The sequence below is a fragment of the Battus philenor genome, unplaced genomic scaffold (assembly GCF_028537555.1).
Source record: "Battus philenor isolate CCGP_79_NKW_IND1 unplaced genomic scaffold, ilBatPhil1.0.hap1 SCAF_20, whole genome shotgun sequence".
Taxonomy (NCBI): Eukaryota; Metazoa; Arthropoda; class Insecta; order Lepidoptera; family Papilionidae; genus Battus; species Battus philenor.
In genome coordinates, this window is record NW_027181683.1 from 2,485,712 (window position 1) to 2,511,016 (window position 25,305).

Here is a 25,305-nt window from a genome sequence, read left to right on the forward strand (position 1 = left end):
ATAAGTATATACCAAACGGTGGCCAAACTCCTTGATAGTTCAAGCCATTGTTCGAAATTTGAAATTTTTTGCATACCGCAATATATTACGCATTTAAACACACAAACGAAAATTTATTTTACAAAAATTATATTAATTGAAATTATATGACAAAAGTACAAAACATGTCTATTGAAGTTAGATATAACAGCACACGTATATGACAGCACTTCCAATAATACTCAAGATGCCGTTTAGTTAATTATTACCAGTGTTTGGCTTTCGTTAATTTTATAGTGCAATAATATTTTATTTTAGAATTATTATTCACGCCAGTAATTTGTTTCGATTTTCAAGAGCTGAAATAGGTTATATAAATCTGAATATTGAAATAAATCGACAATCAATCTCTAAAAATAATTGTTCAAAAAGCCGCAAGTGGCTCGCGAGCCGCAATTTGGCCACCCCTGGTTTATTTATTCATTGATATTGTTATCCACTTAGGAACATCTAGTGGCTACTCGTGTACATCATACGGAGAATACCTCGATTTGATAAAAAATATATTCGGTGGAGGTGGAGCTCCCCCAGAACGGCATTCTTTAACTTAAAATTACGCATCATTTGCATCTTCATCTAAGTTAATCCTAATTAAAGTTCGTCTGAAGTTAATATTACAACATATGTAGCAGAAGTAATAATATGTCTGAAATGTGAATCGACTCGGACATGCATAAAAGGGCGGCCGAAAGACGTAATAGAATGGTATCCAAGAGATGTTAAACAAAAGAGAGGAACATGCAGATGGAAATATGTCCAATAACCAACAGTAGCTGTGGAGAAATTCCCCCTGATCTCTCCACAGCTCATGAAGCCTATGCTGAAAAATAAAACGAATACTTGAATACCGATGTCCACCATAAAATTATTATTTCACTATAAAATTTGTTTGTTAATAAATGCTTATCGTATCGAATTTTATTGTATATCACAATATAATTAAAGAAGTAATAAAGCAATTAATTACCAAGATTTATTAGAATTTAAGCAGGTCACGTGGCGAGGTTCGCTGATAACAGGTGGACACAAAGGGTTATAAAATGGACGGGACCACGAGGTACCCGAGTGAGAGACAGACCTAATGCCAGATGGGCTGACTGGATCGTGGCTACGGCAGACACGGGTTACTACAAGTTGCTAAAGATAGAGAAGAATGGAACGCTTTTACCCTGAGGGGTTCCATACAAACTTAGTAAAAAATAATGATTTAAAATTACTTAATAAAAGTATGAAAGAAAAAAGTTTAATTATTAGAATTTAAAAAAAAATCCTTGACAGTGTAAGATTATTTTACAAGTTTTTGTTTCATTATCTTCATTATTTCCGCTATAGAACGTCGACGTTGTTTTCAATGGGACTTGTTAGAAGTACTCTGCGTTAAGCGTCTTCCGAACTTAACAAGGGTGTCTGGTCCCAGTCTTCATCATTGCCTGTCCCATGCCTGTTCAACTTACCAATTCGTTATGCTATGTTAATTATTTTTTTTTATGGCCACGGTGTTAGGGACCTCTCGTTCCCCTATCTGGTGTGGGACAGGGACTTTTTATTTCTAGTAATTTATTCATATTTTTTATTATTATTATTCTTCTCTTTCATGTATCATATTATCTGTCGTACTGTTTCTTTCATTCTATAATTTTCCCAGTCTTTCTCTTTCATTCCATTAGCTATACATCCATCCTCAACCACTACATTCTAGGTTTCCCTACTATTTTATTTCACAACATTACATTTATTGTTCAAACATTTAACACATATTTTCTTTATAATTATCATATTATATTATACTGCTTATTGCACTATTTTTGGTACTACTTTATATATTTTATTTCTATATTTTGTGTTTGCTTTATCTTCTTTTTTATTCATATTCAAGTCTATTTGAATCTATTACTGTGTTTTATTTTTACCTATGGCATTTATCACCACCTTCCTGCAGTAGCCGAGGAAGTATTCTCTCTCCCCTTCGTCTTGCATGATGGCCGAGATACTCCTTTCCTCTATCTTTTTGCCCATCCGGCATTCGGAATCTGCGCGCAGTCTTCCAAACGCCGGACAGTGGGCCACAAGGTAGACCACGGTCTGGCCCACGCCCGGTTCACAGAAGCACGAGGGGTCCTCCTTGAGCTTGAACCTGTGAAGATACTCAGAGAACCCCCCGTAACCCGTGAAGAGCTGGGCCATGACCGTATCCATCTCGACACTGCTGTTAATTACTTTAGTTCATTATAGTTTTTGTTTAACGTACTTACATTTATTACATTTCAAATATATTCGAAAGGAGGTTATAGTACTGTACAAAGTCTGTGATAGTCTAGAATATTAAATTGGTGAATGTAGCCATGTTTAAAACTTTCACTAACTGGTAAAGTAAAGTATGGCAGTGTCTTCTTCCTGTTTCCGGTTCATTTGCGAGTTGTTTATCGCAAGGTCGAAGTAGCGGCCGGCGTGTCATATGATTCACACAATACAAACATAACCTTACTCCTTTTTATTGTTGCTATATTGAAAGAGATAAAGTAAGAAAGTTTATTGTTGGCTTATCATAAAATTATTACAAGAAAATTATATTTAAAATTATTAATATAGGTTAGAATGCTAACAATGGAAATCCTTACTCAGATACGTATTGCAGTAGAGCTTCGGAATCTCTTCACCAAGGATGGGATTCAATTTACAATAGGTTCATTAATTTACCAATCGAATACCGCAAGAATTAGAAACTGTTATAAAATGTCTCAACGGCGAACACGCAATGGTGTGCAACGACCACTGTACTATCGTGTCTGAGAAATTCGCACGGTCAGTGAATCCAACGGTCTTCCTTCTCCCCGCACTGTTTATTACTGTTTGTAATAATCGTCTTTAAAAAAAAAAAACAAATTGCCACTAGACACCCAACATAAGCTTATGTTTGCTTTAAAATTTCAATTGTGTTATTTATATTTTTGACATCTTTAAACTTTTTGAAAAGGTAATCAAAAACAATTATTTTTTCTTAACAAAATCGAACAAAAACGGCGTAGACGTCAACTCTCTATGAGCGAAATGTAATAGGTATCTTCAAGCGAATTTTAATCAGTTACAAAAACTATTTTTTTTAGTTACTAGTGTTGTAGCGATTTTTAATACGTTTTTTTAAACGATTCCTATCGACCGTACTAAAACATATAGTGTTTAAAAAAGCCATCTTGCATGTGATGTATTTGAAGTTATGCTGCAAGCCAATCTAGGCTTTGTGTAGCTTTATCGAAATTGAGCCCGCGGAAACAGAGGTCCACGGACTAAAAAATTTAATGCTGGCGATCGTACCCCAGTTACAACGAAGACGTACACACGCGGAGAACTAAACCCGTATAGGTGTACAGTGTAGTGAGAAGACTAAGCGTGGACTACTCGGCGGTCGGGAAAAAGGGATCTAAATTTTGACGGAAAAAATATTTTGACTAATGTACAGATAGACGTGTAAATGTCGTTACGATTAAATTTGTATTGTCACAGATATATATTAAGTAATATAAAAAATACTAATATAATAGGTATAATTTGATATTAAATAGTTCTAAATACATATGACATTAATAATCTTCACGTTATATTAAATGCTACTACATTCATGCGCTTGTGTAAAAAAAATTGCTTACTTATGACCCAGTGACCTTGAATTCTTGACTAGACACATCGACGATGCGGGTATCGAATGCGGAAGCAAAATAGTACAATTAAATAAACATTTGTTCATAAAATATATTTGTCTATAGTCACAAAAAAATCAACATTTTCCCGCGTAAACGTCGAGATTTGACATTTACCAATAGCGCGCACGAATGACACTTTTATTGTGATAATTACATTTTAGACTGTGTTGTACCAATTACGTGATAAGCGTCAGTCGTCCACAGGAAACGTATGCAAAACGACAGTAATAAAACGCTATTGTGGGTCGATATTTTCCTGTTCCCGAGGATGCTCCCCCCGGCGCTTATCCGGCCTAAAGAAAGCCGCCCATTGTTACCGGAGGTATCCACATCTTCCTCTTTATATACCGTATCCTTTCCTTTATAAACGTTTTAACGGCTTCATGCTACGCTTTTATATGAGTAAGTGATCACAGCGTATTTGTTGACCTAGTTGTAGTATGTAATGTTTTGTCTTCGGATTACTTCATTATTGAAGTAATTTGAACTTTAATTATAATAATAATATAATTATATAAAATTTAATTATAATATTTTCAAATGATAACCTTTTTACGCCATTAAGTTTTATATAGAAATTGAATATACATTTATGACAAGGTTTTCAGAATTGGAAAGTTTATTTTTATCTTTCAAAAAAATATCATTATGCCTTTTTCATAGATTAGCGACGAATTAAAACTTACATTGTGGCGCCAATATGAATTTAACAGATGATAATTTTTGTTACAGAATTTTTTTTGATTTTCATTAAAGTCAACTTCTAATTAACGAATATAAAATTACACTACCTATTTTTTAACAGGTAATCAAAATAATTGTCTCATCATTATGTATTATCTTAGCAAAACTAAATTTGATAGTAATTTCTATCAAATTAGGTTCTTCTGGCATTTCTATTGATGGGTTGAGTGATTACTATAAATTACTTTAAATTGAAAATAAAGTGAATAAGGAAATAAATAAAAAAAACCATATAATTAATTAATTACTTATTAAAAATTTGTAAGACCACTTTATTTACAAATAATAAATTATTTTCTTTGTCATAATTAAGCTAATGTTTACAATTCTGGTGGAACAGATAGAAAATGTTTAAACATGATTTTTTTTAATATTGTTTTATTTGTAATGTCATTTCATTTAAAATTGTAATTGATGTGTAATACAGTAAAAATGCTTAAGTTTAAATTTCAATTTTAAATCAAATAATGGAATAAGTATTTTAAACTTTAGTTATTCTTTTAAAAATTCAAAATTCTATACTTTTAATCAATACAGACAGGTTGTAATAAAATGCCCTTGCATTTTGCATAGATTAATAAGAATTACAAATAAAACACTATTGCAGTATGCACCTTAATGAATATCATATTAAATATTTACATGGGCCTCTTTGCTTATGGAATAACAAACTAATAGTTTTTAATATCCGGTCCCAAAAAAGGTTAATTATTTAAATAACAATTGATAATTAGTTAAATATGTTCTCATGTGATGACTATTGACATATTTTTAATAGTATTACATATGGTTGTGACAATATGCTTTAATGACAGGTGAACTGATTCTTTTTTCAAAATGATGTAATAACCGGTATGTCATAAAACTCATGAAGCAGCAGATTGGGGCTTACAACTGTTGTCTATGGCTGGAAGTGGCCAGGGCATTAGTCAAGTGCCACTCAATTAGGGTTTTTTTTGCAGTAAACTAGATACATGTTTGCAAGTGTTACAATAAGAAGATTATCCTTGATGTATGTAGAAAACTCAAAACAGCAGAGAAGTTAATGTGACTTGCTCATGGGTAATAAAAGTAAGCTGGGAAATTTGCCACCATTTATGTCAACAAACTCACATAGTGATTCCTAATATATATATAAACACTGATATCCATGACTAAAAACAGCAAAAAACTTTTTTGTACATGTCTTAGTTTTGATATAAATTGCAGGGAAACTTCTAGAACTTATGGAATAACAAACTTACAAAGAGTTGTCTAATCAAATACCAGGTACAATACAGCTAATACAATTTTAAAACTTGATTGAGATCTAACGGAAATGTTTTGATGAAAAAATTCAATTATGACAAACATTTTGCAAAAAAATAAATATAACTATATGGACTGCTGTAGAGCAAAATATACATTTACTCACTATATACGGAAACTATTAATTTTAGTTGTGACAGCTTAACACTGAGTTATGATTTTTTGGTACTATGCTTGGCCTAAAGGCACTATAAATGAGAGTGAGTCTCCAATAGGTCCCCAAGCTACACGGTTTAGCTGGAACACTGTTATCCACGCTATAAGAGCACAGACCCACACAGCTGCTCCTCCTGCACTCATTATGACATCTGAAACATAAAGTTTAAATATAGAAATATCTGTCATCTAAAACAACAAGTGTTTTAATAGTAAGAAACATGACAAATGCAGAGATAAGAATGAAGCACATATTATGGACTCCACACTTAACTAATATTCTTATCCGTGGGGAATATGACATGCTTGCTTTGTTATGCAAGAAGAAGATTACACTTTAAAACAAATCTACTTCCAGAGTTGAGTGAGTGTCTCAAGAGTGTCTTTATGATGAATGCATCAAATGAAAGCCATTGGACTGACGATATAGTTAAGGTCGCGTGAAGTCGCGGGATGCGGGCAGCGCAGGACCGGTCATCGTGTCGATCTTTGGGAGAGGCCTATCCCTTGTAGTGGGCAACCATCGGTTGAAAAGAAGAACCTCTTAACGTTACCCATCACTTTAGTGTTAGAAATTAGTGTTACCAAAGAGAAATAACAATTTTAATTTAAACCAACTCACATTTTTTTATTTGTTTTTGCTCGTCATAAGGTGGTTTTACGAAAGCTTCCTTAAAAAACCAAACTGCATTCACAGCCCACACAAATGGTAATAGAACACAGCCGACTGCAAAATTAACAAGTCGTTAATAAAGTTATATTACTTTAAAAACAAAGTAAGGTAAATTGCATGTTTCTCACTGATATCACCTTTGAAATACCATCTGCATAATTGCAGTTTTTTATCATTAGGTAAACGATTTAAATCCATTTCACTAGTAGAAACTTTAAAACTTTCGTAAATCTTTGGATTGTCAGTGTCAACTGTCACTGTGCCTTTGTTTCAATGACAGATCTTAAACACTAAATATTAAAGTAATGTAAATTTGGTTATTAAACATTTTCTACAATTAAATTATTTTTAGATGATTCTTGACAATTCCAAAACAAGTCTACCTGTTAACTTACCTATTTTTCTTTACGCTTAAAATCCATCGGAGAAATCTATAAATGTTACATAGACTTATGTGACGTTTAAATACAGCTTTTTTACCTTTAAAAAGAGCATTAAAGTAAGTTACAAATATATTTCTTTGTGTAATTTATTGTTCGTTTCTGGATTTCTTAAATTAATAATACCATTTTCATTTAAATTACAAGTACAGACTTTTAGTTCTTATGTAAATGCATCCTAATTAGCTCGTTACTCTAGCATGAGACGAATGAGGAATTTTCTGGTATTGATTCTTTATGATGGGTACATAATAATTTTTTAGCAGGGTGTAGTAGTATATATAAATAGTAGTGTATTAAAGATTTAAAGGGAAGAATGTTAAGCTCATTTTCCAGCAAAAAGCAATAAAATTGTATACCTATTTCCAATAACCTTGTATAAAGGTACTCTAAAATTCTAATGAGATTCGACGGGCCAATAACTCCTGGGTGTACAAAATGTGCAGAGACATATCGTGAAAAGTAATTAATTTTAACATATATTACTGCAGTTTGTGATATATATGTGTAAGTAAATACATGAAAAAATTATTAAATTAATTAAGAAATAAAAACGTATCCAAAAATTAAAGGTATGTTAATAGTAAATACTAATTATTTTCGGTTAGAAGTAATATAAATAATTTATAATAATGTTTCATATGCGTCGAACCGAACGTTCTAATCTTAGAAACAAAAATGGCGTGATTGCTTAATGTCAGTTCAGTGAAAATGAAAAATAAATAAAAATGTTTGGAATTGTTAAAAATGTGCTGTTATGTTTTGCTGCCGTTTTTATTAACTTACAATTATGTAAGTGATAACGTTTTATATATTTATAATAGTTGTTATATTGTGTTACATTTTAGATTATAAATACGTATGATTTTGGCATTTTGGAATAATTCTTTCAGAAGACCTTGATTGCATTTAGAGTTATATTTTTGCCGAACGGCCTTTGAATGTATGCAGTCAGTTATTATCGTGTACTTACGACTTAATTTCTGGGTTGTTTGTGTTTAAACAGATACGTAGGAATAAAATCATTATTTATCCGTCCACTTTCCTATATGTGCTAATGATGTGTTTGTCTAACTGTAATTTACCGGTATTATAACCGTAAATAAGGTTACGACTTTGGAATTGGCTTTCATAATATCAATTAAGTATACATTTATTAAAATTATAAATTAAATTTATATTGCAGAATACTGGTATAAAATATAAACAATCTGAATATAATATAACATTGTCAATTATTTGGATACTGGTTAAATACTTTATCTCTTATAAAGTATGCTAAGAATATCCTTCTATTACATATGTATTTATGTCAAGTATTTTTATTGTATTTTTTACATTATCATTAATGAAATTGACATTTACCAATATCAAATAAGAATTTGTTTTTAGTATATAATTTATTAGTATTGAGAATTCAAACCTAGATTAAAAAATTTCAAAAATATTAATTAATGTACAATAAACTTTTAAAAAACCTATAATTTCCAGTTATATATACTACGAAATGGTTTTTTTTTATAAAAAAATAAACTTATTGCATACATGTGCCATCTCTACTAAGGTACTTATGTACAGAGTGATGGATTATAGCTTTGAAGGGATGAATGTATATATTTTTACACCTATTTCCCTGTATAAAGTGATTACTATTAAATATGTTACTTTTATATATTTTTCTATTGGAATGTCATAAGCCAATAACTTCTGGCAGTACAAAGTTTACTTAATATATGTCCTTTTCGAAAACCATTGATTTTATAGTTTTTGGTGTCATTGTTGTCAATGTCTGTTGAGCCCATAGATGCTAATGTGATGCAAAGATGTAAGGCATAGGCGCCCCCAAAGATACCTATAGGTAACACTATATTTACCATGCTTGGCAGGGCAGGTTATTATATAGGATGTTCAAAACAATTGACAGTAAATGAGCTGTACATTTACCTCTTTAAAACTTACATACCTATAAGCCAACACCATGTAAATGTATGGAAAATTTAGCATGTTTTGCATTGAAATTTATCCTTAATTGAACAGAGATCAAGCATTGAGATAATGTTATTGTGATGTAGCTAAATTGGTAATTATTTTGGAGGCTGCTGCTACTACTATATAAACTTGTTATGTATGATTTGCATACACTTGTATTGGTAGGTATTCAAATTAATATACAATGAGGAAATACAGTACAAAGGTCTCTGCAATGTGTATTAAAAATTAATTATAAATTATCAACTGTGAAGGCAGGCTATGCATCAAGGTTATATAATTGTTATAAATAAATATTTTAGTATAACATTTTATGTACTTTATTTTATTCAATTTTTTTATTAATGCCACCTTGGAAGAAAGAAATTCAGCTTGTATTTCTTCCCTAATTTGAAGAATTTTCCAATTATTTGTATATTGTAGCATTAATAGGTTTTTACAGGATAAAGTCTCAAATGAAACATTTCAGTTGTACGAAGTCCACTTCTGTACATTGGCTCCCCAATATACTTTCTTAAACATTAGTAGGAATCCACTAGTAACCTGTCTTATCTGATTATCTTAATAAAGTCATCTGTTAAGTTCATGGGTGATTGGTCCTATGCTGCGCTTGCCACACATAGCGCATCTAAATTAAATATATCTTAATGAGTATTAAATATTTCATTTGCATAATAACCATTAAATTGTGGCTATACTAATTGGTAAATTTTTTAGTAAGATAATATATTTAATGTTTCAAAGGTGGATTGATTATCACTTGGCAGTAATTTAATTATTTTGGTTTAGCTTTATAAAAAAAAACAAACATTTTTTTTGCCTGAACTACCAGGCTTATGAAAAATTTTATAGAACAACTTTGATTAAGCTTTTTTAGGTCTATTGACTGGCATTAAAAGAGTAAAAGAACAAAAAAGGCCTAAATTCACCCTGCCATGGTTTCATCCACTGTGCATCAACAAATTTTAAAATTTAAATTGGCCTTTGATAAAGAAAATGTTCCTCACCCCTGGTCTTGCCCTTTTATCTACTAGTACCTAAATAAGATACCCTAAGTAAATAGTAATGTAAAGTAAGTTCTTATTCTGTTTATTGCAGGTAAGAAAATTAATACTCTTTGTCATAATAAGCAATTCAAGTCAATCAAGATAATTAATTTTTCGTTTGAAAAAATTGTTTGCGTTTTTTCAGTGAATAATTAGAGTTTTACATTGTTCAGTAATTAAAATGTAATAAGAATTTTAATTACAGTTTTATAAAGATTGGATATTATTAAAGAGAATTGTATTTTATTGCACAATGAAAATCCATTGGAATGTATTCCTTTGTCTTCTAAAGTTTACACAGTATCAACAGGCTATGAATTTTAAACACGCTTTGATATGTTGCCAAAATCAATATGAATATAGAATATAAATAACTGGTTAATGAACATTTTTGTGTTTAAAATGACTGCTTAATGATATTGTCATAATTGAAAATTGCTAACATTTTTATGGTTTCTTTATTTAATCATACCACTATCCACATGGTCACCATAATTAATCCATTTTATGTTAATCACTCATATGTACATTGTGGGATGAATGCCAGAAAACCCAATTTGACAGGAACTATAATCAGAGTGAACTTCCCTATATAGGTAAGGTGTCTTTCGACTTAAAGCTATGAGAATTCCAAATGAGCTCACAACAAACTCAAGACAGGATTCTGTTTTTGTGGTCACTTATACAATATCCTTAATGCAATAGTAGAAAAATTCATAATAAAATGTACTACTGTTTCATGTGTTTCAGGTTTAAGCGAACCGATTCCGCCACCACCAGCCCTCATGCTGTACAGTCCTGGAGAACCAGAGTACACTGATATACTGGTCAAGAGGGTGTTGGACAATCTGACGTTGATATGTGAACTGCGTGGCGATAGTTCACCAAGAGTATATGTCTGGAACTATGTTGGCAATGGCACTGCTAATGAGAGGTACAAATGTTACATCATAAATATTTATGACAATAGAATAAATTGGAATAGATCATGAATATACAAATTATTGCAAATTGACATTTATTTAGAACTACCTATACCACTTACAATATATAGGGTGATTGGTTATCAATGTAAAAGTTTTAAAGGGGCGAATCAAACAAAAATCAATGATAATGATAATGTAGTAAGAAAAATCATAGGCTTTGTCAAAATACAGATTAAAAATATAATTTTTGATGACTGTACTGTCAAAAGTTAAATTGCACTGTATAATACTTGAAATGTTAAAGTATATCTATTTTTTTAATGAGTTGTCAATATGCTGTTTGACTTTATGATAATTTATTGATGTTGTCAAGTTTTGATGGTAAAATATCTTAACTTTTAAATACAACGAAATTTTAAAAACTAGATGATGGGTAACGATAACGTACTATAGTTATTTAATTGATATTATGACCATGCCCACTCGATACCATGGGCCTATGGAAGGCCAGAGCCATAGTGCCAGGCTAAATAGATTTACTGGTGTACACATAAACAAAACTTAAGAATCACACATACATGGGTACCATACTATTAGGTACAACTAATAAATGTTTGTGTGTGTCTATTTACTATTATTATTGTTTTCATTTGTGTGTAATTTCATAAATAATGTTACTGTAAAGATTGTGTGCATTAAATATTTTGAAAAATATAGTATTAAAAAAAATAGAATGACTGCTAATTGGTTTGCTATATAATATTGCAGGCCATTCAAAGTGGAGCCCAGCGGTGCTAGTGACTCTAGCCAGCTGCAGCGCCAGGGTCTGCAGATCACCGACAGCGGACACTATATGTGTTCGGCACCACCATTCAGTGTCACCAAATATGTTCTTGTACAGCCAAAGGGTAAGTACTTCATAATATCAGCTGATAAATGGCCACTGTAAGGCTTATGCTTCCTCCAAAGATCTCTATGATGACCAGTCTTGCGTTGCCTTGACTATATTGTCAGTGCACCTAGCCTACCTGCTTGTGGAAACTACTCGAGAACCTTTTGGCCCAATAGCCGTCAGTTATACATGAGATGGGTCACACGTACTACCACTTGATTCTAGCTATGTCAGTGACCATGGTTTTTTGTGAAATTCCATATCTCATAGCTCCATAGAACTTAATTCTCTCTACTGATCTCGGGGTGACCTTAAGCCTAATAAAGTCCATGAGATAAAGTATTATGTACTTCCTAAGTGTGTAAATTCCATTATTTATAGTTTTATTATATGAGAGAGAGTCCACTTTTTTATACTGTTCATTTAAATTTTCCATCAGTTCTAACATAGGAGATACACTGCAAGACTTAGTTATAATTTATAGATTACCAATAACACCAGTTGCACGCTGCCGCATAGCGCGCAGAACAGAGAGTTGCTGTGGTCTTATGTGGAGTTGAAAATTTTGGAGTGGAGAATGTGGACCGCCAGACGGCCTTGATAAGGTTGGAAGATGCAGAACGCTCCCATCTGGTCCTTTTGCAAATGTATGCCTTTTTGCTACTTCTTTCTACATTCTTTTTCTGAAATTATAATACTATACTCGTCTCTTCAGGGCCAATGGTGTGCGCTCGGGGTGCGTTTGCATGTGCGTCGCGCTGTGTGCTGGCCAGCTACGTGTGCGACGGTCGGCGCGACTGCCTGAAGGCTGAGGACGAGGCTCCCGCCCTCTGCACGCCGCGACCTTGCGCACGTGAGTAGATCATTATGTATATAGTACCGGCATTTGATTAGACACTGCAACAATATATTAGTATTTATTCATTTTTATTATATTGTTCTCCAAATCTGTAATTTATTTATATATTACTACTATTAAACCTAGCAAAGGCTAAAGAACCAGAGAATATGTATTATTTTAATCTTATCGTGTTACAATGCGAACAAAATCTATAAAGAGGAGAATATTGGCCCATTTTGTATTTCCTAATTGGTTAAAAAATTGAATAGGAAAACAATAAAATCAAGTGTAAGTCTAATACAAGGACCTCACTTGTGGTGTGCACCGAGCTATCTCATGCAGCATCTGCTAAAATGATTTAAGAATTTGGACTTTAAATCCTGTATGAGTACTTATAATGTAATAGACCCAGTCATAGTTCTTGTAAGCCCTTGAGCATATGCCAACAGCATATGTTTAATCTGTTTTATCTATTGGAATAAGATAGGCCAATATCATCAGGTAGTACAATCTGCAGAGCCTGATAGTAAACAATAATTAAGTTTAATATGAAATTTTAAAATGTTTTTTCTTACTATATATCATTATGTTATTTAAGAAACAATTGATTTTTGAGAGTGTAATATCCATTAATTGTAAATAAATGAACTATACATTCATCTCTTTATATCAGATCAATCAGAAGACAGTAATATTTTTGACACTACCATTGGCGGAAGATATACTCAAACTGAGTTTCTTTAGGGCATTATTCTGATCACAATGTGTTTAAAACCCAAATAGTTTTGTTTTACTTTGAAGGGTGGCTTTAAAGGACAGCTTAATTACATTTTAGTTCCTTTAAAATTTTTGTTCTTCTGGCATTTGCATATTGCCCACTAGTGAAATCTATAAATGGTAAATTACATAAATGAAAAATCTAATGTTGCCTTCATTATTATGTTGGTCTCGCTCATTCTGACTGTACTAAAAAGAGAAAAATTATAAGTTAATGTAATATTGATACCATGTAGAGGATGAGTGTACTGCTTCATCGGTGTTAACAAAGTGATGTTGTTTGCAGGTAGTGACAAGCTGAACTGCTCTTCGGGTCGCTGCATCTCGGAGGCGGCGTGCTGTCGTGGTTCTGATCCACTCTGCCGGCAGCCTGACTGCTGCGATGAACATCCTAGGTTCTCCAGACTAGAAGGTATTGCATCCTTCAACACCATTTGTTTGTAGATCACCTACAAAGCAACTCCTATTTGGAAGTTTAAACGTCCACCTATAGAGGCTCGTACACCCCTTGAGTACCTTTCAGACCCAAGGCCCTCGATCATACCATTCTGCTAATTAGTAAATGCATTAAAAATCTAATTATGATTTATTAAAAAATATACATAAAATAATCTTTCAGGAATTATTGTATGCCTATAAGAATATATTTATATGGAGTTAATATTTCCGACGTGCCAAATCAAGTGCCGGGCATGTAATAGAGATATCGAACAAAGCAACTTTTAATACTTTTAAAACTATCACTAATTAGAATATTCGTCAGCTGCTATCGATTCTCCATATAGATATTGCCCAACTGCTAACTATACCTTTAGATTATTAACAACCAGTAATGTATATTAAAGTTATTGTTTAATACGCTGATGTATATTATCATGAAGGCTACGTGGAGATGGAATATCCCCCGTTGTTCGAGGATCGTCACGCACCCGACGACTACGGCTTCATTCAGTCCACGATCTATACTGTAACTGGTAAGTAAAATACCTTTCTTTAATTTTTGGTCTGGATGACATCTTTTTTAGAGTGAAGGATAAAATTCCTGGTGATCAGAGGCTATGGGAAATTCGTTTGGAATGATTCAAAGTATATAGAAGAGCGTTCTTATAATGGAATAGTCAATTTGAAAATGTGAAATATTTTTTAAGTTATTTTAAAGTTTGAATATGAATTGCTTCGCCATTAACTTTATTAAGGATATAAAAGTGAACCTAAAAACACGTTTGAATTTGTTGTGGGTATTTTGTAGATCAGAATGCATTTGGAACCCTCGTAAGGATATTATTGCAGGGAGCTCAATTTGACTTGTTTTGATCAAATTTACATAACATGTAAGTGATCATAATATATCTAATATATAAAATTCTCGTGTCACGGTGATCGAACTTGAACTCCTCTGAAACGGCTTGACTGATTTTTACCAAATTTAATATGCGTATTTAGTAGGTCTGAGAATCGGCTACTATCTATTTTCTATACCCCTAAGTGATAAAGGTTGTTCACACTTAAAAAAAACTAAACTAACTTTTTAACTAAATTTTTTGTTTTTATTTTTTAATGATACAGCATACAAGAATACATACAACCATAAATTTTCACCCCTCTACGATCAACGCTTATTTTTTATTTGTAAATTAAAATATCAATTTTTTTTTGCAAAACAACGTTTGCGGGATCAGCTAGTATGTATATATATATATATATAAATTCGTTGTTGTCGCCCTTGTGTAGATATTGACAAATTTTCCCCTACTACATATGTAAGGTAAAAGACAAACATTTTTTCATCGTTGTTTCAACCCATAGACACTCACTGTCAAGGCATAAGCATCCCCTAAAGATATCTGAACAGGGCATATACCACAATCGCCACGCTTGGTAGGAGGGTTGGCAAATGCAGTTTGGTATTATGATATAGAGAGAACTGCTTCACATCCTGTGGAAACTTGTTTCTGAGCAGTGGGAATAATTAATGTATAATTAATGTATTAAGTGTGAAATAACACTGTATCCTGAGAATCAAATCACCAATTCACGAATGCAGGTCATTTACTAATTTATTCACCAGCTAGCATAAACTAACAGACTCTGTAATCCAGATTCCCTCTTATATATGTCTATGATCCTATGATATTTCAAATAAGTTTGTGTGTATGGATAAATATGATTTTTTGCGATCATTTGCGCATATTCTAACTAAATTATATAATTTATCTTTATTTTATAATGATACAATACCATACACTGTACATACCCACTTACTTTAGTCTCTATAAATATCGCTAGATGGCGTTATTGCTATTATTCATGGTTTTTATATTGCAGCGTGTGCGTTGATCTTCATGATAGCGGTGGTGCTGCTGGTGTCGGCCATCTGCAAGATGCACATGAAGCGCGCAGCACTACGCAGTTACGCGCACGCCGAGCGGGCCACCTCGCATCACTACAACGTACACTACGCACAGGCACGTACTCTTATACCTGCCCACTGTGCACACCAAGTGGTAGCCTAGAGTCTAGTGATTAGACACTTGCGAACGAAAATCGTTGTATTCTCGAGACTGTCAAAATCTGACCTTCACCATCAATTACACCAAAAAGTAGTTTTGAGAGGCATTACAATATTCTGCAGCTGATCCTGGTGTATACTCCGGGATGTCCACGAAATGGTTTTAGTGACTTTAAATCATATGTAATCCTGTCTTAATCCTAGAAGACAGGATATCTTATGTATGACCAGATCCTGTATATTATCATTGTAATGTTAAAAAATTTACAACATTCGATATTTAGCCAGCGAACATTTACTTTGTTGTTTGCTGCTGTTTTTTCAGATATAACTTCCTTTTGGACGGACTGTTTGAAGATCAATTTTTATTTCTGTCGATAAATAAACGTAAGCTAGGTAGGTACAATGCGGTTAAAATAAGAATAGGACCGGCCTAGCGCCATGTTGTGACGTCACAACGGGAACTTGGTATAGTGTGCAAAAAAAGCAATGTTAAAAAATAATACCAGTGGCTAAAGTCACTCGCTCGGTTACCTTCGAAGCAGTTTCCAAATGCTTAATGAAACTTCCAAATACATCACGCGATATATGAATATTGCCATCTGGCCCTGGTACAATTCTTGCTTGTTTTAACTGGTCCAACAACATAATGGCACGTTTTTTCTCTTTCTCGAAGTACTTATCAACATTGCTGATAATCTCTCGAGCTCGCCGATGTAAAACACTACCTCTTTTGCTCATTGTAGAACAAATTAAACAATCAACAAAAACAATTATTATTATTATTATTTTATTTTATATATTTAATGCTAACCGTACTTATATGAGTGAAGTTAGCCGAGAGCCCGTCCTATTCTTATTTTAATCGCATTGTATATAAAAGCTGTGTGTATGTTACAGGCGGCACGTTACCCGCCGTGTTACGAGGCATCGCGGCTGCTGGAACAGACGCGTGACGCCGCCGCCAGCCCCACGCGGGACGCACCGGTATGTACACTCACATCCATATACTTACATGCATTTTCGCTTTCTATCTCTCTCTCTCTCTCTCTCTCTCTCTCTCTCTCTCTCTCTCTCTCTCTCTTTCACGCACACGTACACGCTCCCGCATATTTATAGACAAAACACGCACGCACATACATACACGCAAAGCACACACACACGTTTACGTATACGTGTGCAAATTCGTACTCTACAATTGTAGTGCGTAGTGCTGATGCTTACACCGTTCTCCATTTTAGAAGCACTATAGTGATAAATTTTAATAATGTATTTGAGTGTTTTAATGATATACTACAACAAAATGTATTATTTATTATGTAGAACTCAGGAGCCGAGAGTCCCAGTGAGGAGTGCTCGAACAGCGCCGCAGTATCTCAGCCGGGCTCCACGCCAAACGGGAGCTTCGGTCTCGCGCGCCTTTCCGCCATTTTTTCGTCACGGTACCGGCAGGTTAGTAAGCTTTATAATCAATATAAGTAATGGATATTATGTGTCTGGAAATTTGTACTTCTTTGCTGTAAATTAATGTATGGTAGGTATAGCACACACTATCCAAAGTTTCAGAAATAATAAAATGTTTACTTTCAGTCTCAAAATTATTAGCCTCACACCACCTATATACAAAAAATAAACCGATCTAACATATTTAATAGTGATCACTTTATAAAGGGCGATTGAAAATAATCTATATATTCTGTTTTATAGCTTCATACTCAGCGTTTACGAATCGGTCTGTAGTCCAGTCAGCTAGAAACGGTTTTTACAAAATTCTACCCCCAAGGAGGTTGGGGGTCGTTTTTTAATAAGATGCATATTTTCTAATTATAGCTCCAACAAGACTTTTTGGACTCAGAATTTTTGGCTTATTAAAAATTACTTACATACAGATATTATTTTTTCTTTTAGGTGCCAACCCAGTGTTGCGACGTAGAGATGACCGACGTCCGTTCATCTTCACTAAACAACTCCCCCACGCGGGCACGAACTCAGCTCACCGACTACCGCAGCCCCACCTACTGCGACCTGGCGCATATGCATCTCAACGAGGATAGCGCGAGGGAGCTTAACTATATGGCAACACCTGTCGAATTCTTTAGACGGAGAGCCCTGAGACGGAACACTCTGGAACGAGTCATTGATCACATTAATCAGGCCCAACGGCCTCTCACCCTACAGGTAGGTAGGTTCCAACTTAGCATACCTAGGTTCGGGCGCAGGTCGTCAGAACCACGGCCTGACACACCCAACGTGGCAGAAATCAACATTGAAGACCTAGACTTTGTCCGTCTCAACTCAAACGAGACCTATACTCTTAATGGCCGCACAATCCGTCTCCTTGGCGCTAACTTTGAAAACTATCCAGTGCTTTCCGACTCCTCTGTACGACCGCCGCCTTACACGGAAGCAATGCGATATAAATTGTATGGCCCTCCACCAGAATACCTCAGCAGGGAGGGTTTGAACACCGACAGAGATAGTACCAATGCTAACAGAGTAGATGAAGAAGCTAGAAATAACGTTGAAATGCCACCATGCTATGAAGATTTAGCATCAGGTGTTGACGCTAATGCTAATGTATCAAATATAACAACAATCAGTGAAGATTCAACACCAGTTAACACTAATTATGTTCCGGATAACGGAAACCAAGGTTCCGAGAACAGGGCTGAGACTTTAAGCTCAGTGATTGATAACTTACCAGCAATCGACAGTGACGTCAACGCAAACGAAACTCTGGTTGAAGTTAATGAGTAAGTTAAAGTTTATTTTAAATATACAACATTAAGTTCTACTAAAAAATCATTACTCGAACTCTCACCTTTTTATTTTTCATTAATTGACTCCAAATATCTTGAGTCAGTTTGAAATATACATATATACAATGATGTATTTTTAACTGATGGTTATGTGTCACTTTTTTAATATATGGTATATATTACCATAGACAATATTTGATGCCTTTAACACCTTGCCATACTAAATAGAAAAAAAAAAGATGTATAAAAGAATAAACTCTGAATTGAAATGCTTAATATTTTTAATTTTTACGTATTGGACTATGTTAATAAAAGTAATAGGATATAAATTTTAAAATATAGTTGTCCATAATGAATCTACATATTTATTACTTGTGATGGGACATAGTTGTTTGTAATACGGGTCGATTTAACAATGTGTTGACATATTAATAATGTTTTTAATGTCCATTAGTTGTACTCTATGCTGCTTACTTTAATGTTGCTATGTGTAGTAATTTTGCGCATCTATTTTTCATATATATAGTGCAATATTCAAAGACAATTCTTAATATAATTTTAGAAATTGTTCTTAGTCTTTCCGAATAACTATATATTACGTCTAATTATTTTGATGTTTCAATGGGCACTGTGATAAATATTGATTAATTCAAATAATATAATATGTATATTAATTTAAACAGTCTATATGTACAGGGTGACCCATCAAGCGGATTTAATAAATTCATAGAAAAAAAAAATTTACAAAGCGTAGGATTTTTTAATTTTTTATTATAGTAAACAGTGAATTTTTTTAATATAACATCACTCATCTAAATTCTTTAATATATGCCGGCATAGTAAACATTCTCTCGCGGATAATGTTTTTAAGTTGGGCAGTGTCACCACCAGAGAAGAAAATCTAATAGCGTGAGGGAGCATCTTGATATTAATTTTCCACTAAACATTTCGTTTCCAACTGCTAGCGACTTTGAACATATGGTTGTCGCGTCATCTTGTTGGAACCAGGTCCTGCTTTTGTAGGCTTGATTATGAAGGTGTAGAAAGAAAAGCTAACTTAAAATTTTAATTCGCACATTTTTTTGACCCACCCTGTATTTTACAATGATAGGTTATTTTTAATGCATATTAACCAAAATTTTAAGTGTTATATAAATACGGAAAGCACTTTTTTTTGTAAAAACTAGGGTTATCCTAAACTGTCGGTATTTTATGAGTAAATAACACTAATAACTTAGGATTTTTTCATACATTAGTTGTAAATTTTACGAACTTTTTAATTTTCCATCATTAAGAAGCCGTCTCTGTAGTTTCCTAGCACATAAAACTTTAATATGCATACCATTAACGGTAGTATCTGTAATACGTAAAGCATATCTCACAACGCCCGCACTAGAAATTGAATGAACTATTTTTATAAACAATATTTACATGTAATAGCAATAAAAGATGCGCAAGATTCAGCCTCATTATCGTCGGTATAGCAAAGTGATACTCATTTTGTATATATAATTATTTTTAGAAACTCATGTTAATCTATGTTTATATATGTTATATGTTGTACATACAACTGTGAAGATATTGAAATGTTACACGAGATTGTTTAGCAAAATGGAACACTGTAGATAAACTGTTTAGGGTGTTTCACCTCTATTTTATTCTTAATATGATTGCTTAATATGCGCTTAACTAAGTTCGCCCAGTGTTTTTTATATTTATTTATGTAGAAATTTAAAATTATCATATTCAGTCTTTGGGCGTTCACTGTTGGACATAGACTGTCTCCAGCGCTTTGTGATATCCGGCAAGGCTGTCAATGTATATATGTATTATTAAGATATGGAATGACACATGTATAATATTTGGACAAAGCAATATATGAGAAATGTGACATTCTATTTGTATTTTATTACAACATAATATATAGAATATACAATACAGTTTCAGCATGAGTCCGAGCGTTGTAATGAACTTGAAACTCTTCTGGTTTCCTTTGGCTTTAACAGCTTATAATAAATAATGCCAAGCTTCCATCAAATAGCATATTCGTTGTAGCGTAAAGGTTGTGCAGCAATGGACGTCTTAGGGCTGAAATGACTATGATAATCTCTATATTAAATTTAATGTATTTGGGGACCGGAGAGTAATGTCGTTTCTGTTGACATATTTTACAGATATATCAATTGATTTTTACTTCTCCGGCATTGAAAATTTGTATACTAGGTGGCAAAAGGTTGTTGATAACGAAGGTGAATATATTGTTGATTAGAAATAAAAACTTGTTAAAAATGTAGTTGTGTGAATTGAACTTAAGAAAGCGACATTACTTTCCAGTACAAGACCCAATAAAAGAAACTTCACAGTATAATTGGAATCTCTTCACAGTTGATTATTATGAATGTTGTATGAATGTGTCATAGATAATAGTTTACACTAGTGTTGCCGCTTACAATTGGCCAGTTGTTAAACAAATTGTTAGTACTTAATTAAATGATACATTTTTGCATTATCTCAATATATTCAAAATTCAAATGCCGTTAAAAATTGGATAGGATTTGCGATATATAATTTTTTGTTAAAAATTTCTCTGTACAGCTATTTTTTTTTTGTTTGTAACACTTCTTAACGAATATTTTTAGAGGCCATGTACTGTACATAAAACTTTCTTTAATATAATTTTAAAGTACCCGGCGATAAATATTGCACATCGACGTTTGGAAAGAGACAATCGGCTAATTTCGGCTTCGTAGGGCATTATCTCTCTCCCACGCTACCTACATGACGTTATGTCAGTCGTGCGACAGAGATAACGTTCCATGAAGCCGAAATTAGCCGATTGTCTCTTTCCAAAGATCGATGTGCAATATTTATCGCCGGGTATTGTACTAGTGATTAGTAATTTTGAAAAGTTTTCACTACAAGCTGCATATATGTATTTAATTTAATAGTATTTGTTAATATCTGACATATGCATAAAAACTTCACAGACTTTAAAAATATAACGAATTATAATTACTTTTTCAGGCAATGTGTATGATTTTACAATTCAAAATTTAAAAAGTTTTGGTGATAAAAACATACAAATACTATTGCAGTGAAAAGGATTTTTAAGGATGCTTATATTGATCACAAAACACCCAACTGAATTAGTCGTAGCTTTGTTTCAAAATGATGCATTTGGAATACTCATAGAATGCATTTCCAAGAGAGCTGAATTTGTTTCCAATTTCAATCAATCAAGATCATACTGTATTCTACACAAGATATGCACAAGTGATTAAAGTAAATAATTCTAAATAAGAAAATAATTATTTATAAATGAATGTTCTTTAAGCGATAACATTTCACCGCATAATTTTTAAAGTCACAGCTAACTTTTTAATTTGATTTTTGACAAAAAAACTAATCAAAATAGATATATCATCACAAAAAACAAATTACTGTAGCATAGATTATTGTCGGGCAGTTATAAAACATAGTTATATGTTCATTACACATTCATAAGTTTAAAACTTATGAATGTGCAATGAACATATGAAATGATTTTTTTTTAAATCTAAAATTATTTTTCTGCGAGCCTGCAATCTAATTGTCAGCAAACTTAATTGCACAATAAATTTTTGTATGTTTTGGGTGAAATATTTAAAAATGTTAAAATGGTTCCCTCTAACGTTTTCTACTAAATGTCACAATTGATAACAGTTATTATGATTTATCTAAAGATCTTAGGTATAAAATTAAGAAGTCTTTTATAGAATGTTAGCCTATTAAAGATTAAAAAAAGGGGTAGATATGCTACTAATAAAAAATGTGGAAGACTCTACAGGGTGATTGGTTATAAGTGTACTTTTTTTTTAAAAAAAGCTTCAAAGTTTTTTCATAAATCCCCAATCATCTCATGTATAAAGTGATCACTTTAAAAATATGTTACATTATTTTTTTTTATAAAATGCGACAGGCCAATGACTACTGGCAGTAGAAAATCTGCAGGGACAGATAGTAAACAATAAATTATTTTATTACGTAGTAACCCGAATTTTCAGAACTTCTTTCCACTATATTATATAAATTACGTTATTTTTCATTGCTGAAGCTATTGCTTTAGGATAGGATTTACTACATTAACCCCTTTAAAGTTTCTACGGATAACCTATTGCCCTGTATTGTATTGTATATACAAATTTTATGCTATAATGTAACATTAAGTATACAAATCCGACCAAAATACTTAACTGTCCATCTATTGGAAAATAAAAAAAACGTCTTTTGCAAGTGTACCACATAATGATAACCCAGTGCAAGATTTAGTAGTAATATTTTTATTTTTCTAACTTGGCAACATTATAAGCAAGGTATGTTAATCTGTGAAATATTTAATGGTAATGGTATTTTTAATAATCAATATAATCTGTTAAGGAATTTCTGCCATTTTTAATTAAGAATAAAAATTATTATTTTTTATAATTAAACTTGTTACTACCCGCATACTTATTAAGGTTGAATGTTTTAAAGTACTCATTGCAACTGCCAACATGTACTTAGTTTTTTTTTTAATATTATTTTGCCTGCGATTTCAAAATTATAGCAATAATGTTAAGAAAATGGCGGAAGTTCTTATAAACCAGTTAATGTATAAAATATCTAGGCAATTGTAAATATATTTTTAGTATTAGTATCACCGGCCTATATGCAATATTTCGCTTTTCTTATTTCCTAAGCAGTGTATCTTTCATAAGCGTGTAATAAAGGGTGTCCCAAAAATTAATGTCACGCTGAAATTTAGTGGATAGGGACGTAGTAACTATCTATAAAAAATAAAAAAAAGTAAATAAAAATGATTCACTGTATGTCCTTTGTAATATTATGCCGTAAAAAGTAAAAAGTAAACAAAAAAAAAGACATGAAAGTAAGATTTATATTACTTTCATGTCTTTTTTTTTGTTTACTTTTTACGGAATAGCCCTTGTGGCCTAATTTTAAATGAAAACAGTATATTTAGTTATACCGTGGGCTCAAAATAATTATTTTATCCAACTTAAACGGATCGATTTAAAATTATATATCTGCTTGCTAGATTTCGGCTTGACGTTGATTTATGGAATACCTGCATATCACTATATATCTTGATTAATTAATAAAATCACTAGAATTGTCTTAGGTTTACTTCAAGTTATATGGGACGTAAAAAACACGAAGCCACAATTAGATTTCAATGTCATCAAATTTGAAACGTCTATTTTCGAATTGCCATAAGAAAAATAATTGGTCAGTGTTGCAAAGTGGTAACTTATGACGGTAGTGTTAGAATTAATAATGCGTGCATTGATGATTGGGATATCTTTTATATCTATATATATAAAAGATTTCTAATCACGCTTAAGATATTGGTGTCCCAGAAATCAATTCGCAAGTGTCCAATACACTAAGTAAAATACTGTAACAATAATTGTCTACATATCACGGATAATTGTATATTTATTATTGTGTTGTTAATCTCATTTCGGCCCACAACGGTAATTGGCAAAATTTTATCTATATGGCAACATTGACAATAATAGTATAATTCGTTTACATTAATATTTTCACAGATAAAATATTTATGATATTGTTATTATATTCTATGTAATATGCTATGTATAGATGTTTCTATTATCTAGATTTTCGACTGCTCTTTTCTGCTAGTTTCACTCTCATATTATACGCAACTTTTATTATTAGTATTTTCAATAATTACAAATTGTATATCACGAAATTTATTAGGATTTTTGCATTTAATCATATCATTTGCCATATGTGTTAGTATTTTTGTTTATTCAAAAGAGTTGTGTGATTTACTTACGATAATTTTTTTGGATTAGTTGGAATGAGCCATACATGTTGTATAATATATAGTACAAAATGCGTCCAGCCTTTCTGATGCCTTACCATTGTTAGTGTAAGCCAATAAATTTTAATGTTTTAAATATTACTGGTTTCATTTCTATAGACAATTTTAGACATATTTTTTTAGGGACACGCTACTTGGCCAAAGTAAATTCATAACTTTTTTATTCCTCACCCTTGCCACTGTATTTTAAAGAAAAAAAATGCAGTCAATAATTTTTTATTTTGCAATAACAAAAATTAATTTTAATATTCTTAAGCGAGGGAATAATTAGAATAAATAAAAACAGGCTAGGTCTAGTTCAGACGCCAATGCTTAAATTTTAAAGCACTTTTTTGTTTGCTCTATGTTCTCCTAATGAGGTTTTTATTTAACAAAATTATTTTCAGATTAATACTACCTGTATTGGAACTCCAAGCGGAGACATTATTAAGTACAGATTCATCATTTACTATATAAGAGTAACAAATTTTTCGCCATATTTGTGTTAATATTAATTTTGTTTAAAATGTTCATCATTTCAGCAGTATGACCTTCATTGCTGAGTATAGCTCCGTGTCAAGAAAATAGTAAGAACATCGTTATCACGAAGCTTATTCTCGTCACCTTTTTTCAGTATTTTTT

At 32.3% G+C, this 25,305-nt stretch overlaps 2 protein-coding genes across 2 annotated transcripts; one reads left to right on the plus strand and one right to left on the minus strand.

Annotated features, from left to right (window-relative positions):
- Positions 1 to 4,830: 4,830 nt before the first annotated feature.
- On the minus strand, positions 4,831 to 6,864 carry pen-2 (presenilin enhancer). Its single transcript, XM_068765888.1, has 3 exons — positions 6,756 to 6,864; positions 6,568 to 6,672; positions 4,831 to 6,097 (listed from the first exon to the last, which is right to left on the minus strand). Exons 1-3 carry the CDS (start codon positions 6,814 to 6,816, stop codon positions 5,958 to 5,960), a joined length of 306 nt encoding a protein of 101 aa, XP_068621989.1. The 5' UTR covers positions 6,817 to 6,864; the 3' UTR covers positions 4,831 to 5,957.
- Positions 6,865 to 7,744: 880 nt separating this feature from the next.
- On the plus strand, positions 7,745 to 25,287 carry LOC137922802 (uncharacterized). Its single transcript, XM_068765873.1, has 11 exons — positions 7,745 to 7,850; positions 10,844 to 11,027; positions 11,788 to 11,927; positions 12,627 to 12,764; positions 13,816 to 13,941; positions 14,411 to 14,503; positions 15,855 to 15,994; positions 16,939 to 17,025; positions 17,362 to 17,490; positions 17,947 to 18,791; positions 25,206 to 25,287. The coding sequence occupies exons 1-11, from the start codon at positions 7,787 to 7,789 to the stop codon at positions 25,249 to 25,251; spliced, it is 1,992 nt and encodes a 663-aa protein (XP_068621974.1). The 5' UTR covers positions 7,745 to 7,786; the 3' UTR covers positions 25,252 to 25,287.
- The last annotated feature ends 18 nt before the right edge of the window (positions 25,288 to 25,305 follow it).

Bases quoted from the DNA above. Each gene is read 5' to 3' on its own strand.
- LOC137922802 (XM_068765873.1), top strand. From the start codon at position 7,787: ATGTTTGGAATTGTTAAAAATGTGCTGTTATGTTTTGCTGCCGTTTTT. The intron at 11,028-11,787 runs GTACAAATGTTA...ATAATATTGCAG, and splicing joins AATGGCACTGCTAATGAGAG to GCCATTCAAAGTGGAGCCCA. The intron at 12,765-13,815 runs GTGAGTAGATCA...TGTTGTTTGCAG, and splicing joins CACGCCGCGACCTTGCGCAC to GTAGTGACAAGCTGAACTGC.
- pen-2 (XM_068765888.1), bottom strand. From the start codon at position 6,816: ATGGATTTAAATCGTTTACCTAATGATAAAAAACTGCAATTATGCAGA. The intron at 6,673-6,755 runs GTGATATCAGTG...TTAATTTTGCAG, and splicing joins ATGCAGATGGTATTTCAAAG to TCGGCTGTGTTCTATTACCA. The intron at 6,098-6,567 runs GTGAGTTGGTTT...TTTATGTTTCAG, and splicing joins GCAAAAACAAATAAAAAAAT to ATGTCATAATGAGTGCAGGA.